This window comes from Engystomops pustulosus, chromosome 6, assembly GCF_040894005.1.
Source record: "Engystomops pustulosus chromosome 6, aEngPut4.maternal, whole genome shotgun sequence".
In the NCBI taxonomy this organism is placed as follows: domain Eukaryota; kingdom Metazoa; phylum Chordata; class Amphibia; order Anura; family Leptodactylidae; genus Engystomops; species Engystomops pustulosus.
Window position 1 is genome coordinate 59,493,400 of NC_092416.1, and position 20,350 is coordinate 59,513,749.

The 20,350-nt window shown below is 40.0% G+C and overlaps 1 protein-coding gene across 2 annotated transcripts in view; it reads right to left on the bottom strand.

The window, feature by feature from the left end:
- The window catches only part of PLEKHG5 (pleckstrin homology and RhoGEF domain containing G5), a 173,055-nt gene that overhangs the window by 80,306 nt on the left and 72,399 nt on the right, over positions 1–20,350 (bottom strand). For both annotated transcript variants that reach the window (XM_072156251.1, XM_072156252.1), the window contains one exon: positions 6,685–6,814. In XM_072156251.1, the coding sequence (XP_072012352.1) occupies positions 6,685–6,814 (130 nt within the window). The remainder of the gene's footprint in view (positions 1–6,684; positions 6,815–20,350) is intronic.

The following is a 20,350-nucleotide window of genomic DNA, read 5'->3' on the forward strand; positions in this document are numbered from 1 at the left end:
GGGCTTAATGGCAACTAAACACTTACAATATGACCAATCACTTATCACAAATATACTGATCATGATCCACAAATGAAACATACATTTTCCAGACTCCGCAGCAACAGGAAAATGCTATTTGCTATAACAGGGTCAAAAGTACAATTATTATTCAAACCAAAGAAAAGTCGACTCCCCAGATGACTCTAAAATTAGAGCTATACCGCGGTAAGAGAACGTCTGGACGGAAAAAGGACAATAAACATATTAAATCTTGACTTAAATTTCCAGCGCAGGCACGGATTTTGAAATACCCTTGAATATTGTCCAAGGAAATCTCACATCTTTGCCCACAAAGTGTAAAGGATTTTGCTTGTCAGGGTGCCAAATAATGTTTCCATGAATGCTAGCTCTAATACCTTGGCAGGAAAGTCATACTTAGAAGAAGTTTAGAATTTGTTAGATTATTATCTCGTAACATCCTGATCACATGACCTGCTCCATAAAATGTGGATTTAGAGGAAGCTAAGCTCAAAGTTCTATCTCATCTCCATTTGCTGTGCAGTTTATTGCAATCTATTGTCCCCTGGTATCAGCCATTTGTGGTTGGACAGAGGACTGGAGTGTTTTACACATCACTGTTTCACTTATTTTCAGGGCTGAAAAAACCTCCATATACATGTACATGAATCTGTATGAAAGAGATCAGTAACTTGTTTTATTAAATTATGATTTCAGTGTAGTGACCCTAAATATTCCATCTAAATATATCAATAAGGGGTCCTGTTGCAAGCAGGGACATTATTCATATCCCTGACTATGTTATTAGGGTACATTCAGACACCCGTCTAATGGGACGTATGAGCGGCTGCAAATTTGCGGCCGCAAATACGTCCCCACAGACGGCAACGGTGGTTCCACGCCGTACACCGAGAAAAGATAGAGCAAGGGCTGCACTGGGCTTTCCCCTTAAATATCATCTAATGATTCATGGTTGCAGAGGCCATATGTGTGGTTTTTAGGAAACCAATGCTCATTTGAAAATTATGCAAATGAGCATGAGGGGCTCTCGGCTCCATAGGAGTGAATGGACTCTGGAACCCCTCAGGTTCATTTGCATAATTGTAAAGCCCCTTTTTTTCTAAAAACAATAGCATAATAAGCTAAAAGAACATCAAATCCTGCCAGAGGGGGCACACACCAGTATGTTTGGTTTACAGTCCTTGATCTGGTGATAGATGTCCTTTAAACTGCTTGGCAGTACTACATTTGCGTGGCATGGTGGTATTATTTAGATACAGTGTAGCAGTGGTGTAACTAGGAGAGGCTGGGCCCTACGGCCAACTTCTGAATGGGGCCCCACAAACCCCTTAAAAAATACACATACAGTATAAACACACCATATATACATACATACATACAGTACCATATACACCCATGCATCATATACACAGACATATACAAATCACATATGCATACACATGTAGAGCACATCACAAATACACACATACAGCATATTCATATCCAATACCCCAGATGTCGGGGCCCCTGACACTGTGGGCACCATAGCAGCTGCTATGACTGTTAGCCCTGCTGTTACTCCCCTGCAGTGTAGCATTATTTTATTAAAACTAAAATTATTGTAGAATTAGGCAACAGGCAAAAGAACGTTGGCAAACGTGCTGTAAATTTCAGCTATAACCAGCACCAGAATCAGCCACAGGTATTGCGACTTTTTCATGCCTTGTATAGCAATAAACTGGAACACCATGATAAATGTTGTAGTCACTGTACCAAGCCTGGGTGCCATAAAGGTATAAAGGGGCACATATATATATATACATCCACACAACAGCCCGTGTGAGTCAAGCCTAAGGCTACATTCACACGCTGCTCACCCCCGCCCTTCTCCATAGGAAGATACAGTGCACAGCGCCGTATCACGGGAAAAGATAGGACATGTCCTATCTTTTCCCGGGCTACGGAGCGGTACAGTGCCGCATGTGTGCTGCACCGTACCGCTCCCGTACAGGGCCGTGAGCCCATAGAAGTGTATGGGGGACGTATATTGGCCGTATATATGTCGGCCATATATACGTCCCCCATACATGTGTGTGAATGTAGCCTAAGATATATGACTCCCATTGGGTTCACAATAAAAACTGATGAACCTGGTGTTTTCCTACTAATGAATGTAAACCATCAGATGTACAAAAAGTCTGAACAAACCGATGTGAAAAAATATTGATGCGGACAAAAAAACTGAAAAACGGGTGGCAAAATGTTTTCAATGGACACACCTGTGTGAATAAGCCCTAAGGAGCTGTGTAAATTAGGAAATTGGAGTATCTACTGGGCACACATCTGCAGTTCTATTCTGCCCAATCCCCTCATTCTTCACCACCTTCACACCTGGCGCTGTTCTCCACTGTACAAACAGCTGGCTGCAGAGTACTAATTACTAGATAGATGTGCCTGGAGCCCCGCGTCCCGCCTAAACCCTGCAGACAAACAATACACACCCTAAAACAAGCAGCGACACACACATCCACACTTCTAATATCTTTACAATGAGTAGCAAATTGTGAACATGCAGGGATTATGATGCACAGCACAGGGAATCGATCCCCCTACCGGTAAGAGAGCTTGTAATCCTAGTCTAAGGACTTGAGGTCTCATTCACAACATAAATTACTTGGATGGAATGCTAGAATAGCCAAGGATATGCTGAGATTTGTAGTGCCACAGATGCATTTCTAGCATCATGTTATGACCTCCATAGAGGTTAAAGCGGTTTTCCCACAAAGACAAGTTAGACCCTATACACGGGAAAGGCCTAAGTTGCTGATCAGTGGGGGCCACAGATCACGAAAATGAGGGGTCCGACTGACCCCTCACCGCTCCATAAGAGTAATGGAGCAGACAGGGCTCAGCAATTTCTCTCAGCTCCATAGAGCTTAATGGAGCAGAACATGCGTGGTCGTCTGCTCCATTAGTCTGAGTCTTAGCATTGATCAGCAAGTTAGCCCCTATCGCATGGATATGGCCTTCCATGTCTTTGTGGGAAAACCCCTTTAATGTAAAATTCTGAAATTGCATTCTGTTATATTCTTAAAGGATTTCCTCAGGTCTGATCATTGTGACCCATAAGAACTATGCACATAATAGGGCACAGCAGGATTTACCAAAACAAATGGGGTTAGCTGCTGTGTCTGTTTCATGCACACAAAGGTATGAAAACGGACATATTTACGTGTAGTAAATTCATGACAATGGGCAATAGATTTTAATGGTTGTATTGTATAATGTACTGTAGCATGAACGAGACGTAAAAAAAATTTCCTATTTTTTTGTGTATTTCTGTCCCGTACACACCATAGAAGTCTATGGGAACGTATAAATTATGGGTTGCATTCATGCTTCATAAAGTTGTACACTGTATGCTGTCATATATACGTGCAGTATCCAGGGAGACCAGAACCAGTGGGAGGTGCATTCTCTCAGCCAGCCAATAGTCAGCCATCCATGATTTGCCAGCCCACTATATATTATATGGATACAGTTCCATGCGTGCTCATAGGGGTGAAAAATGTCCTGTAAGTATGGCCAAAATACAGCTATATATACAGAACAGAGAAAAACATACAGTCGTGCGCATATAAGACCTAAAACAGTAAAGGCACACACGTGGGCACCATGACACTGTAGATGTAAGTCTATCTGACTTGCTTTTATCGTACACCACTGCCCCACAATGGTTTAAAAAATACTTTTATTCCTGGCTAAGAGGCAGTCAAGGAGGTGGGGTAGATTGACCAAGCAGTCAAGATACCCTGCCTCCTGACTGCCGCATGTTCTGCCCATTCTACCTCCCGCCGGCATCTGGCACTTCCCAACTCTCCCTCCTCTCGGCCACGTCACTCTCCCGTCCTGTTTAGAGATCAGCTGTTCAGAGATCTCACCCATGCGCAATGATCAGCAAACTGAGACAAATATACACAATGTTATAACCCCTTTAAAAGATGATTTTCTAGATGATCCGCTGATGGCTTTATGGACTTCTTTCCAAAATAAAGGTATATCTCTTTGGCTCATTAGGTAAAGTTGGAGATAAATCCTCTACTGTGCAACTTCTGAAATAGAATGTTACACAAATATGGGGAGTAACAACTTCTTATTTCTATGTGCCCTGCCAATGTGCGGGGGGTGGGGGGGGGTTTAGATGCCTTGTTTTTAGTGGTCTATCTTGAGCACCGATGCTGTTATTTTTCATCGTTGGCATAAAACCATAAAGAGAAACCATTACGTGGCATTCTTAAGTGACAACCCCCCAAATCATAAAGATAATGTCCTTTGCCACACAAAATGTCCCTGGGCAAAGTTTATGTGTTCAGTATGGCTCTCTTTAATTATATAATCTCTGGTCTTGTAATTATCATCCCTGCATCTCTTAACCATGACCCCTGAAACTTGGCTGCACACCGCACACATCAGTTTCCGCAACCTATGACTTAGTTAAAGGAAATCTACCACCAGGAAAAAGGATTGTAAACCAAGCACACTGACATACTAAAGTGTGCCCCCTCTGGCAGGATCCGCTCTTCTTTTAGCTTCTTGTTTTTAAGAAAAAATGCTTTATTAATGATGCAAATAAGCCTGAGGGGCTCCAGGCCCAATTAACAGCTACGGAGCCCAGAGCTCCATGGGTTCATTTGCATAATTTATAAAGCCTATTTTTTATATAAAATGTCCTTTAAGAGTCATAAGAGTCATCATCTTTTCCATCCTGGCACCTAGAATAAATGCACCCAGTACACTCCTGGTTTAAGTATCATTTCCAATAGGTTTTTATGCTTAAATGTTTTTCTACATTTTCAATACTCCTGTTTTATTCATCTCGTGTTTTAGCTTAGCTGTGTAGACAAGGACAAAGTCAGCAGAGTTACTTTATTGCAATGAAAATGACAGCTCCTTTGTACTACTACAGGGCTAGATAATGCAATATTCATATTATACACTATTGACACAGACAAGGCAACATCCTAGTCTCTTGGGGAGGGGCTGCGTGCAATCTCTTCCTGAACACTGTATTAAAAGTTACATTTTATAAAGAAACACAATGTCTACGCTTTATGGTCAAAAGAGTTCTGACCTCTTAGACAACTGAAAACCCTAAGAACGAATGGATACAGCTATAATTTTGTGTCCTGTTTATTATATTTTGTTCACTCCCAGACACTAACTGTGCAAGGAACTGGAGGATTCATAAGTAACTTACAAAAAAAAAAACTATTTACAAAATGTAAAACAACAATGCTCCTTAAAATAGAAAATAAACTTTTAGAAAAACTGCAAAAATGAATAGTGCAGGTGAGATGTAAACTTTGGGATTTACTTTAATAAAGAAAAATGTTCCTGTGTCCTTCTATTTTCCTCTTCCTTATTTTAGTAGTTTGCAGAAATCAGCTTTCTGCCCTGTTTCCACTGACAGCTGACAGATAAAGGAACCTGCTAAAGTGTCTAATGATTTAAAGGGGTTGGCCAGCCTTGATGTTAAATAATTTTAATTGTGCCAATGTGATTTAAATCAAGTTACCCCACCCCTAGAGCCAGTACACAATGATAAATCCATTCACCCCGTCTCTTCTCCTTCTCATCCTAGCGTCCCCTGGCTTCCAGGATGATGCCTGAGTAGGCGGGATCAGCCGGGTGCCATCTCCTGATATACCTCTGACATGCAAAGTGTTTCAGAGCTTTGCCTCCATTCACTGAATGGAGAATGGCTGTGAACACTCACAGCAGCAGTCGTGGTAGCATGTACAGGGCGGGAGGAATGTCACATGTATCTTCAGTGATGTAGCTGGTCAGGACAAACTACGTGAAGGAGAAGACGCTGCCAGACCACACTGGAGAATTCATTATGAAGGTAATTGACATTATTTTTTGCTAGGCTGCTCCAAAACCCTACAAAAAATGTAATGAAAATAACTAACCCCTTTAACTCTTTATACAAAGTCCCTAGATAGTCTAATCTCCTTACAGAACTGAATCATTGAGGGAAATATCCTCTAGAAATAGCAATCTTTAGCCTCCTTTCCTTCTCTATGCTGTCTACAGGACTTCAGCTACACTGCTCGCTGCAGGAGAGAGAAGAGTAAAAAAAAAAAGGAACAGAAAAGCTGCTTTCTGAAAGGAAATCTACTGTTAGGTATCTACTTACTTAGTAGATCACAACTCTTCGTGCGGTGCCGTCGCTCTAGTCATGATGTCAGCGGCTCGCTGACATCAATGTGTGTGGCAATGGTGGCACACACACTAGAATGTCAGCGAGGTGCTGACGTCACAGTTCGAGTGATGGCACCGCACGGTGAGAGGGAGCCGGAGCCAGAACATCGATGGCTAGAAAAGGACCTACCCGGAGGGCGTCAGAAGGTGAGTACACTTTATTTTTAAAAGACTCGAGTATAAGCCAAGTTAGCTTATACTCGAGTATATATGGTATATATAAATATTTATAATGCTTTAGTGTCACAATAAGGCCACAATCCATACTTAAGTGATTTGTAAAGCGCTGCAGAATTTGATGGCACTATATAAATAATGATTATTATTATTATTATTTTAATGATCTTTCCACCAGAATGACATGAACATGAAGTCCCCATACTTACAGACTTCCAATAGTAGCTACCTTAAGGAGCTTACCTTGAGGGGGGAGGTCAAAACGTATATGTCTATCAAAGTGCATGGTGCTGTGGAACTTGATATCACATGTCTCACACAAATTCAGTGGATTCTTCTGATTCATTTGCTGGCAGTCTGCGTGGTGACATACCTGAGGGGAAAGGTAGAAACAATTCATTAGCAAAGGATTTATCTATAGGAAGAACAGCTATAATACAGTCATAACTCAGCACTGGGGATCAGAAGTTTTACAGGGAGATAAGGGTCATTCATCCCTGCACCAGAATATATTTGGCAGGCTCTGTGCAGTGCTCCATAATCTGTAGGCACTATATTAATAAAGTCTGATACAATATGCAGCTAATATTTGTAGTTGTCTTAGCTAAGATGGGTGTAGACCTAGCTGCTGTGACTCTCTTCTCCCCTCCCCTCTGCCTAGACTTCTATGTACTATGACATTTCAGTGAACTTCTGCCTTGTTTCTAGCAAGAAGAAATTCAGCTGAAATTTTAGTGTAAAAAACAGATTAGATGTGAAGAATGGAGAATAATAAGACAAATTAAGAAACACTTCCCTCTTACAAGTTATATTACAAAATTTTAACTTTTATATTAACTTTTTAAATTTTATATTAACTTGAACTACAGACTTATACATAGCTTGTCAAAGCTTCTTTCTGTGCTTATCACGGCACGTCCTGGCGGCTGGATGAGAGGTGCGTGCACAGGAGCAGGGCGGCACTTTTTGGAGCTGCTGCAAGGCAACTTTACTTTCTTGCAGCAGCTGTAAATGAGAGGAGCAGGTAATTCGGCAGACTGCAGGGGGGGGACAGGAAGCTCTGACCCTGATATGATCTTTATCAGGGGCACATTATGGAGCTAGAAAAGCATATTGTAAGGAGAGCTGTGAGCGCCTGCATGTGCTTTCATCCCCTACTACCCTGCATCCTCTGTAGTGGATGCACATGGCTGCCCTGGGTGCTGAGGGTGAAGACATTGTATTCTGGACATAGGTGAGTATATATTTTACTGTTTGTATATCTATGTGTGTATATAGTATACATGTAGGGTGCGCATGGTGTCAGTGTGTGTATACAGTATACATGTAGGGTGTGCATGGTCTATGTGTATGCATAGGGTGCATATGCTCTGTGTGTACAGGGTGAACAGGCTCTGTGTGTATATAAAGTATATATATATATATATGTGTAAATGCTCTGTGTGTTTATACAGTATATATGTAGGGTGTGTGTATACAGCATGTATAGGGTGTGCATGGTCTGTGAGTTGTCATTGTGCCACCTGCAGAGTTTATTGGATCCCCCATAAGCCACACCCCCAATCACTCATTGGCCACGCCCCAAAATTTTTACCATATTATAATAATAAAAATCATCTTCTCAATAATAAAAAATATTTTTAACCCGATTGGGATTTGAACCTAGAACCTAGCTGAGGATTTTTGGTAACTAAGAGCTGTTACTACTACAGTCACTGGCTTAATACCTTGGTATATAGAGAGGGATCTTCTCAGAGATTATTATTGTAATTATTAAGACAAACATTACACCCTTAATCCGGCCCTGTTAGGGGTACACATGCTGTGAGGTCAGAGGTTTCCCGTCCAGTACTGACAGAATTTGCAACTGCAGTGTGTACTGAACTAAATTGTGGAAGAAAAGATCCTCATTGTCAGTATATTACATATCCAGAGCGCCAGCTTAATAACACAGGACAGGATGATGGGAATTATCTCCTCTTTACAAATTGGTAAAAGGTCAGAAGTGACGCCTGATGAGCTTCACAGAGAAGCCTTTTTATGTTCTCAAAGGTCACAAAGTAGAGATCAATACCAACATCTGAGACGTTAAGAGGCCGATAGAGAACATTTATACATTACTCTGGCCTATGCATATACATGCATATCCTTATGTCTCAGCGACACACAGCAGTATATATATAATCACCTAATACAAAGCGTACATGCAGTGACAAGCAGGAATACATCATATTACTGTTCTGTAAAGCCAAATAGCAGCAATCTCAGCAACAGCGAGTTGTAGTATAGTACCGTAGTTATTATTTTGTGCATAGATGGAAATATTATAGTGATTACATTCTTGTACATAGGCAACAAGATAGTGATATTCTGTCTATAAGGAGAAGTGTTATAGGAGTAAGAATCTTGTATGTAGAGTGGTAATTGTAACAGTTATATTCTTGTGCATCAGAGGCAGTACTACATTAGTTATATATTGGTACAATGTCAATAATTAAGAAAGTATATTCTTGTACAGAGAGGACATCATGTTAGTTATAGTTTTAGAGGCAGTACTCTACAAGCACTTACATATAGGGATGAGTATATAGTCTTGTACAAAGGGGCAGTATTATATTAGTTATATTCTTCTACATAGGAGCAGTATTATAGTAGTTATATTCTTGTACATAGGGGGAAGTATTATAGTAGTTATATTCTTGTACATAGGAGCAGTATTATAGTAGTTATATTCTTGTACTTAGGAGCAGTATTATAGTAGTTATATTCTTGTACATAGGGGCAGTATTATAGTAGTTATATTCTGGTACATAGGGGACAGTATTATAGTAGTTATATTCTTATACATAGGAGGCAGTATTATAGTAGTTATATTCTTGTACTTAGGAGCAGTATTATAGTATTTATATTCTTGTACATAGGGGCAGTATTATAGTAGTTATATTCTTGTACATAGGGGGCAGTATTATAGTAGTTATATTCTTGTACATAGGGGGGCAGTATTATAGTAGTTATATTCTTGTACATAGGGGGCAGTATTATAGTAGTCATATTCTTGTACATAGGGGGCAGTATTATAGTAGTTATATTCTTGTACATAGGGGGCAGTATTATAGTAGTTATATTCTTGTACATAGGGGGTAGTATTATGGTAGCTATATTCTTATACATAGGGGGCAGTATTTTAGTAGTTATATTCTTGTACATAGGGGGAAGTATTATAGTAGTTATATTCTTGTACATAGGAGCAGTATTATAGTAGTTATATTCCTGTACATAGGAGGCAGTATTATACTAGTTATATTCTTGTACATAGAAGCAGTATTATAGTAGTTATATTCTTGTACATAGGGGGCAGTATTATAGTAGTTATAGTCTTGTACATGTGGGCAGTATTATAGTAGTTATATTCTTATACATAGGAGGCAGTATTATAGTAGTTATATTCTTGTACTTAGGAGCAGTATTATAGTAGTTATATTCTTGTACATAGGGGCAGTATTATAGTAATTATATTCTTGTACATAGGGGGGCAGTATTATAGTAGTTATATTCTTGTACATAGGGGGCAGTGTTAAAGTAGTTATATTCTTGTACATAGGGGGCAGTATTATAGTAATAAATACCAAAGAACATCCCACTGTGGAATGTACTGCGGTTTACTTTTGACCACCACCCTCGTGTTTTGTTGTTGTTGTGGTTTTAATCATGTTTTTAATACATTTCTTGGAGTGTCTATTTGCCGTACAATAAAATTTGAAATTTTAACAATATGATATTTGTCTACTGGTAGTGATATATTATCCTATATACAGGCAGTCCCCGGGTTACATACAAGATAGGGTCTGTAGGTTTGTTCTTAAGTTGAGTTTGTATGTAAGTCGGAACTGTATATTTTATCATTGTAATCCCAGCCAGAACTTTTTTGGTGTCTGACAATTGCATTTTAAAAATGTTGGGTTGTCATAAGAATCAGGATTAACACTAAAGCTTCATTACAGAGACCTCTGATAACTGTTACAGCTGATCATTGTAGCCTATGACTAAAGTACAATAAACTACCAATATCCAGTGGTCCGTTTGTAACTAGGGGTCGTATGTAAGTCAAGTGTTCTTAAGTAGGGGACCGCCTGTACTGTTCTTTGGTATTTATCTCTTGATAGGTATAGGGATTATACTTGATTGTAGAGGGTATCTTTGTTGGTATTCGCAGTATTATAGTAGTTATATTCTTGTACATAGGGGGCAGTATTATAGTAGTTATATTCTTGTACATAGGGGGCAGTATTATAGTAATTATATTCTTGCACATAGGAGCAGTATTATAGTAGTTATATTCTTGTACATAGGGGACAGTATTATTGTAGTTATACTCTTGTACATAGGGGGCAGTATTATAGTCTTGTACATAGGGGGCAGTATTATAGTAGTTATATTCTTGTACATATGGGGCAGTATTATAGTAATTATATTCTTGCACATAGGAGCAGTATTATAGTAGTTATATTCTTGTACATAGGGGACAGTATTATTGTAGTTATACTCTTGTACATAGGGGGCAGTATTATAGTCTTGTACATAGGGGGCAGTATTATAGTAGTTATATTCTTGTACATAGGGGGCAGTATTATAGTAGTTATATTCTTGTACATAGCAGCAGTATTATAGTAGTTATAGTCTTGTACATAGGGGGCAGTATTATAGTAGTCATATTCTTGTACATAGCAGCAGTATTATAGTAGTTATAGTCTTGTACATAGGGGGCAGTATTATAGTAGTTATATTCTTGTACATAGGGGGCAGTATTACACTAGTTATATTCTTGTACATAGGGAGCAGTATTATAGTAGTTATATTCTTGTACATAGGGGGCAGTATTATAGTAGTTATATTCTTGTACATAGGGGGCAGTATTATAGTAGTTATATTCTTGTACATAGGGGGCAGTATTATAGTAGTTATATTCTTGTACATAGGGGGTAGTATTATGGTAGCTATATTCTTATACATAGGGGGCAGTATTATAGTAGTTATATTCTTATACATAGGCGGTAGTATATTCTTGTAATAAGAGGAAGTATTATAGTAGATATATTCTCAGTATGCAGTAGTATCCAGGATTATTTTCTGAGTAACACAGTTCTTTTCTAAATCAGGCCTGACCATAGAAGTGACAGATCCTTTTAAAAGGAATATGTAATAACTTAACTGGATGTCTGCACTTACATTAACTATTTAATACACATATTGCACACTTCATGTATATTTATCCATTCCGAGCTCTTTCCGGCTGGAGGTTTTTGAGGACATGCTGATCTTTTGCAACAAAAGGAATATTCCCTGCAAGGTTCCCAAAATACATGTTGCTGAGCCAGGCAGAAAATGACAGTCACGCAAGCCCTTCTCTTACTTCTGGTAAATTATAAAGAGCACTAGCTGCGGTGAGGAGCCATTCCTGCTCTAAATACAAAACCAGTTATTATGGCCCATGTGCAGCTGATGTTCCCCAGTAAATGAAAAGCCACCTGTAATTTTACAAAGTGGAAATCTCTGTTCACATTGTTCCATATGTTGTAGAAAATAGGTTCTACCATAGAGAATAACCTAACAGATGGGTTCATTTACTAAGGCCGGATATAAATGCTTCAATGGGTTAGTTTTATAGGAAATGGTTGATTTAGGATATGACTGCCAGCAAATCCTAAAGTTTCATGTGATTTTTCACAATTTCATAATTTGGATTGTATTTTACTTTGCACAAAATCCTAACAGAATATCTCCAATCAATCATGTCTAATAATGGCTACAGTACAATACTTGACAAAAAAAATCACAATCCTGCCTCGTATGGATGTGCATTAGTTACGATATGTGTAAAAAGAATGCGTTTAGTCTACATACGGTATCTTGGGTCTGTTGATTGGTTAGAGTGATGTTAGAGCTATTATATGCACTAAGCCAATCAGATGTCTTTTTAGTACTAATGCCACTCCCACTCATATTGTACCACTGAAATCTGAGGCACAGATACTGCAGCTGCATCCCCCTTCTCCTCTCTGTCTTACTTTACTACTTTTTTTGTTGATAGATCAGATCACTCTTCTAATGTGCACTACAAGAAAAAAATGTAACGGTGTAAATTAGACAAGTAAATTTTACTGTACACACAGGTACCTCTATCCACTTGTACTGTAATAAAGCATGTACAGTGGCTACTGGAAAATGTGGATTTTGCAACTTCCCAACATAATTGCCATCACTATGTTATGGTCACATATACAGATGTGTAGTGACCAAGCAGGGCTACAACTATCAAGTTTGAGGCTCCCTAACAAAACTTGGAATTAGGTCCTCTATATCATGTCTTACTCCCCCAGCTACAAACAGCAGCAGGTGCCTAGTGGTGGATCAGGGATCAACGGCTGGTGGGAGTCCCATTTACACCCAGCTCTATAGCATTGAGATATGTGCCCCCTAGATCAGGCCCAAGCGGAGGCTATGCCTGCCACCCGGATAGAAATGCCATGGCTCCAAGTGACCTTATAAGTGGCCAAGGAAGCTTAGCGAAAAGGCTGTAAAGATTTTTTTTTTTTTATAACCAAATGACCTATACTCCTGGTATTGTCACGGTAGAAACACTAAAATTTTCTTTAAAGTACCATATGTGTAACATTTGACTGCTTCAATAGACAAAAGGAGAGAGACAAAGGTTATCTGATAAAGATATAATAGTCTATTCAGATATAAATATATCACTCTAAACAATGGATAATAGGACAAAATCTTAAATGACCCAGTTTAACATTTCTATGGGAGATTTTTCTGCACTTGATGGGACATTTTCTCCAGCACCATAAATAATCCACATTGTTCCTGGTGCCAGCAATGGGCCCCTACTTATTCCTTTGTATTAGGGTTTAGCAGCTATTGTGTGTTAGGATGTAAACTGAGGGAGAGCATTATATTTTTAGCTCTTGTTAACCAAAATGAGTTAGAATAAAACATTTAATAATACACAAACCATAAAATAAGAGGACAATGTGTTATAGTGGTCTGTAGAACTGGGGTGTGTGGAGTTATTGCTTACTCTGTGCTTGCTGCAAATAGAGAGACATTTAAAGGGATATTTCAATGTAAGTGAGGCTATGCCTTCATTTAGGAATATGGGTCCCTAATCACCCTTACCCGTAAGGACCAAAGTCTTTCAAGCATGTCAACAAGAGGCAATCTTTCAGCCTCTTTTAAATGACATCTACCTCCAGGTATGTGCCCCTTCTGGTAGGATCTGTGCTTCTTTAAGTTTCCTATGCCCATGTTTATAAGAAAAAAGGCTTTTAAATTATGCAAATGAATCTGGAGCCCCTCGGGCTCATTTGCATAATTCTAAAAGCCTTTTTTTTTGTTAATACCAGGGCATAGGTAGCTAAAAGTAGAGCCAATACTGGCAGAGGGAGTACACACCAGGATGTCAGCGTGCTTGGTTTACAATCCTTCATCCTGGTGGTAGATGTCCTTTAAGTCAATCAGACAAAGCAGCCATGTCCTAGGTAACAATTTCATAGGTTGCTAGTGATAAAATTATGCTTATTTTGTGAATTATAGTTCAGTCAATAACAAGCCTCAGCAGCCACATATGCATAAACAGAATACTATTTCTGAGGCCAGTGAATGGCTGAGATACATGTATAGTGTGCACAATAAACATGAAGTCATAACTTCCCAAGGTTACAAAAAAAAATATCCAAGAACCAGAGCCTAGTGCTGAAAATGGGTGGTATCTTAAAAGGCTAAGTATAGTCCCCCCCCATCCCCCGTCCCTCTCAGCGAGCCTGTTTAAAATGTTTATAAAAATATATTTCTGATAAAATGAGTTACAGACCCCCTGAAAAAAGAAAACCTTAGACCCTGGCTTCCAATACATTGTAACAACATGAGCATATTTTGTGCTGCTAATGTGTTCATTCCATAGAGAGTGGGGGTTATTTACTAAGGGTCTGCGGACGCACTTTCATCGATTTTCCAACGCTTTTGGGAATTGTGCCGCTGTGACAAGGATTCAACAGTGGATTGTGCCTCACGCAATCGTTTTTTTAAGTGTAGCTGCATCGGCTTTCAAGCTACAGAAGTCGGGAGCGTGCCGACGGATGATTCGACTGATTCGGACTGAGCACGGGATTTAACGTTCAAGATCAAGCACTCACATGCACCAGGAAGAAGGTGAACTCCGTTGGACCTGAGTGGGGAAGCGAAACATGCAGGATATCGGCCGCACAATCTTAGTGAATTGTGACAGAGTTCATGATCGTCGGACAATGCACTTTCGGGGAACTCGTCAGGACGGGTAAGTAAATGTGCCCCAATTTTCTTAACTTTATACAATGGCCGTAGAACCCCTTGCCCAACCTGCCAGTAAATTTTCTTTTTAAAACTGTAGTATAAAACCAGAAAACTGGCGTAGTGAAGTAATAAATGTTCCTAATTGTATATTATAGAGTTTAAAAACTTTGATGTTTTATTGAAGGGGCCCGGTTATATACTGAAATAATGGGGGTCATTTACTAAGGGCCCGATTCGCGTTTTCCCGACGTGTTACCCGAATATTTCCGATTTGCGCCGCTTGTACATGAGTTTTTGGCGCACGCGATCGGATTGTGGCGCATCGGGGCCGGCATGCGCGCGACAGAAATCGGGGGGGGCGTGGCCGAACGAAAACCCGACGTATTCGGAAAAACCGCCGCATTTAAAAACCGAAAATGTGTCGCTTGGGGAGCGCTCACCTTCACCTTCTATGGGATGGTGCATTCCGGGGCGTTAAGATTATTTTCGGCGCTGCAGCGCCACCTGGTGGACGGCGGAGGAACTACCATCTTAAATCCCAGCCGGACCCGAATCCTGTGCAGAGAACGCGCCGCTGGATCGCGAATGGGCCGGGTAAGTAAATGTGCCCCAATGTGTTTTGTAATGAGTGTGTATTCAGGTATACAATATCTAGCCTGACAAGGGATGAATCATGTGACACACATAAGACTGTCCTCATTCTCCATGTTTAGGAAGATTTCCCTTGCAGCATTCATCTTACTTATGATAAACCAATAAAACAATATCCTCCCATGAAAATATTTTAGATGTAATCAATCACAATATGGGCCGGCTATGAATGTGCAGCTTTTAGGCGTTGCCCAATTATATTGTTATTTCTCTATGCTATATAGGTTATACAATAATAATAAATCTGTATTTACATAGCACTATAATATATATGGTACTCTACTTTTTGTTGAAACAGGTATCATATAAAACATGGGGGGCATTCATCAATTTTGGAGTAGGGTTCCTGTTTTGGTGCACAAACGGCAGAGTAAAGGCTTTTTCAAAGCTGTGCCCCAAATTGTGCGCCCAAAAAAGTGAGTGACAATATTGTGGGCACTTTGTAAATAAGGCGCAACAAGAAAAAAAAAATCAGCCACAAAACTGGAGGAAAATCAATAATGGATGTCCCCCATGGTGTCTTACTGCCTCTAATAATGGTTGGTCATCCCATCTGTCTGGCACTTTGCCACATTACTGCTACATTGATGCCAGTTCTATGGCACTCCAGCTATGGATACCGTAGTCTCGGGGCAAGATTTAAGCTATCATGGAACACACATAAAGGATGCAATTGGTGTCCCCCTACTGTGTTGTAATGATGTCTTGCAAGATCTGCTGTTGTATCACAGCATTTTTTTTATAGCCTTTAACATTTATGGGAACAGAACCATACTCAATGCCATGCAAGACAATCTGTTAGCTGATGTTGTAAGAGGTTTACACAATATTATATATTTCTTTTGTTATTTAAAGGGGAAATGTTCTGTGACCACAGTGCCCCCTTAGTAGGGGTAAGGAAACAAGGGTCCCTTTTCTAAAAACAATATACTGGAGTCAGTTCATTTCCTTTTATTGTGCATTGCCCCAATCCGGAGTTTGTTTAAAGCCTCAGTCCAGTAGTTTATTTATCTAGAAAACCCTCATTACACATAGGAGATCAATTTAAAGGGCCGGCATGCCATAGAAACATGTATTGTTTTTTTTTCACTGTGTTAACATTACTCAGCCATTTAACAACTTCCCACATGAGACCATTTTTATTGATCTGTTGGAATTCCACATTCATTGTCTGAACACTGAAACAAGTCAATGCAGTGCGGAGAACCTCATTCGGGGACACGCTGTGATCTCAAAATAGCAGGATTTTAGATACAAATGTTTTATAAAATAAACCTTTAATGACAAAACTTGACTTCTATTTTGAAGTCAGCTGCACCAATTTGTATAGTTATGGACAGATGTATTTGCTTTTTCCCGGAATGGAGGTGGGAGCAATTGATATGTATGGCCACCTCTCCATTCCATTGCCATTGCTGATACTACCATGTGGGAATTGCTCGGGAAACAGCTGACATCGCCAACTCTCTGGCTGGGGAATAGATTAAGGAGGTGGGGAGTATTCCAAAATGGAGGTATTGCTGATGCCCCCAGGCTCGATTTCGTATATTTAAAACCCTTTTTATGGAAACCAGAGCACAAGAACCTACAACAGATCCTGACCAAGGGGGCACGTACCCACATGTAAGTGTGTCTGGTTTACTAGGGATGATTCTGGCACTACATTTCCATTAATTAAAGCTTAATGGAAGTGGTTATCAAAGTAGGTTCTAAAGCAAATTTACATTCAATTTTGTGGGGAAAAAAGTTAAGTGGGCGGTGCTAATCACTGGTTCATTAGACTTTGTGCATGAGTTTGCATACAAAGATAACTCGATATTCTTGAACTGTTGGCATTTATGGTGATCCCTACTCAAATATGGAGGGGTCTTAAAAAGTATTACCATCATAAAAAGGCTTTAGGATGCTGGGAGTTGTGGCTCTGTAGTTATAGACACACAGGGCAGACGCCATCACACTATAATCTATTGAAGGGAAAACTTGTTTGACCAAGATGTTATCAGTAATCTGCACTGTATCATCATATATAATACATTACATTACTCATAATTCCATGTTTTGTTGTAGGCTTTTAATAAATGGTCTCAAAAAGGTATATTTTCTTTAAAGTCTTTATATTACTGTAGAAGGCATTATATGGATCAACATAAGAGCGATTCCCGAGTCAGTCATGATAAAAAGACATTTTCAGGATTCTCCTGTCTGGTCATGTATGGAATGAGACCTAAATTGATAATCCAAACTTTGCTTGAATCTTCACTTTAGTAAAGCTCAGTATTAGGTCCCACCCTACTATAAGATAGACACTGTAACGCAGGTATGTCCTATGCCACTGCTTATCCTGAGCTACCAGATTTATGAAATGTATTATTAGGGGAAAATGTTCTCTGTCAATAATAAATATTGAGTAGTCATTGAATAGTAATTCTAGTCATGGTGATCCTATAACAGTGACAGCCACAGTGCTGCTCCCCATTACAGCGACAGACATTGTGCTCCATTTGGAAGTGAAAGCCACAGTTCTGACCATGAGAACGACAACCACAATATACCACACCAATCAAATATGAGGGGGAGCTGATGAGGGGACACAATATGAGGGAGTTGCTGGGTGCAATATGAGGGGGCTGCTGTGAAGTGGCATAATATGAGCAGGAGATATTTAGGAGGCATAGTATGACGAGGAGAAGCTGCTAGAGATGGGATAACATGAGGGAAGTGCTGCTGTAAATGGGCATAATATGGGTGGAGCTGCTCTGAGGGGATGTAATTTGAGTGGGAGCTGCTGTGAGGGGGCATAATATGAGAGTGAGCTGCTGTAAATGGACATAATATGAGGGGAGCTGCTCTGAGGGGACATAATATGAGGGGGAGCTGCTCTGAGGGGACATAATATGAGGGGAGCTGCTCTGAGGGGACATAATATGAGGGGGAGCTGCTGTGAGGGGGCATAATATGAGAAGGAGCTGCTGGGGTGCTGGGAGTGTGCCCAAAAACAAGGGCTGGGAGAATAAACTAAATCTTTGCCCCAGGGAAAGGAAAGTCTAGTCAGCAACCCTGGTTTAAACCGAGATATGTAAAATATAGGCTGATACTTATGATAATTTATTCCCCTTACTAAGTCTGAGCGCAGAGAACAATATTATATTTCATGTAACCAATTTCCTGTCAGTAATGAGCTCCTTGTACCAAACCAAATACATTTACCAAAGTTTCCTACTTTTGCAAAGATGAAAGTGTGAGTTAAATAAACACCGGTCTGGTCTCTGCCACCTCACTGCTGTATTATCCCCCTGGGATGAATGGAATCAGACGACAGATCAAAGGGGCCCCTGTCACATGTGACCCCCATGTGATGCTTATGTAAGCAACAGAATTCCACTTGCTGGTATTTCTCATAGCACTAGTTCTATGCAACCCAAGAACGGGCCCATCACCCTAATATGAAGATCTATGGAGCAAGCATGCTAACACGTAACATGGTTTCTTATTTGAAATGTCACAATTCACATTACTTGCAATATTTTGAAGTAGACCAGGGCATTGACTTTTCAAGTGACGCACAAGATTTAATAAAAGGACATGGGTAGAGAAGAATGGTGAAGTTTTATTGGTAAATAAAGGACATCAGTTTATTGATGGTAGATGTGTCCTAATAAGAAGTTCCCGAGGAACATCATTTCTCAAGACCATATTTTATTAGAACTTCATATGCTGTGAGTTACCCTTGTGCGCTCATGCCACGTCACCCGAGCCCCCCAGGGAGCCTTGTATTTGAATTTATACATCCCCCCCGCCCCCTATAGGGCGTTACCTTTCATTGCTTTGTGGGCAGGTGGGAGTGCAAAATTAAAATACAAGGCTCCCTGAAGTGCTCGTGTGATATAGCCTGAGTGCCCCAGGGTAAGTAGCATAACTTTTAGAACGGCATATAGAGTTATAACCAAAGAAGTCCTGAGGAACACACTACTTATTAGGACACATCTACCATCACCAAACTGATGGTATAAGTCCCTTAAAGGGCTTTTCCCATGAAGACGAGTTAGGTCCTATCCACAGGACCTGTGCTGACACCCCCACAGATTGCAAAAATGAGGGGCCTGACCGACCCCTCGTCACTCCTCAGACTAATGGAGCAGATAGGGCCTAACCTGTCTTCGTGGGAAAACCCCTTTAAGGTCTTTCAATCACAACACGCTTCAGGGTGTAGTCCCCTTTTTTCAAGTGTAAATCAAGACTGAAATAAAACAAAATATATGTATACACAACACAAAAATGTTAAAATCTTAATAAGAAGACAGCATGTAGTGTGATATAGTCTAAAAATAATATCTTAGTGTTGTACCCATATAAATCGTTATACCTGAGCGTGGGATTTAACTTACAAATTGTGTCGCAAGATCATGCACTTACATGCACCAGGAAGAAGAAGGTGAACTCCGGCGGACCTGAGCGGGGAAGCGACACATGCAGGATATCGGGCACACGATCTTAGTGAATGGCAGCACAGTGCATTGTCGTCGGACAATGCACTCTCGTGAACTCCGCAGGACCAGCTAAGTAAATGTGCCCCATAATATTTATTAGTGTTGTACCTATATAAATTGCTGAACACTACTAACAAATATTAGATACATAATTCTTTGGTTCAAGAAATCAGCATCATAAAAAAATGTATGTATTTATTTATAAATGATTATGATTTCTTGAACCAAAGAAACCTATGAAATAATTTAGCTATTAATTTATTGAACTTATTATATCTATTTATTTATTATTTCCTCTTAAAATCCAGCCCCCCACCCTCACCCCACTTGTGGTCCGGCAACCCTATTCACTAAGAATATTTTCCGTGACTGGCCGGATGCTCAGATCCCACTCCCTCGCCTGCTCCCCTCCCTGGCATTCCCGTAGTGGTGTG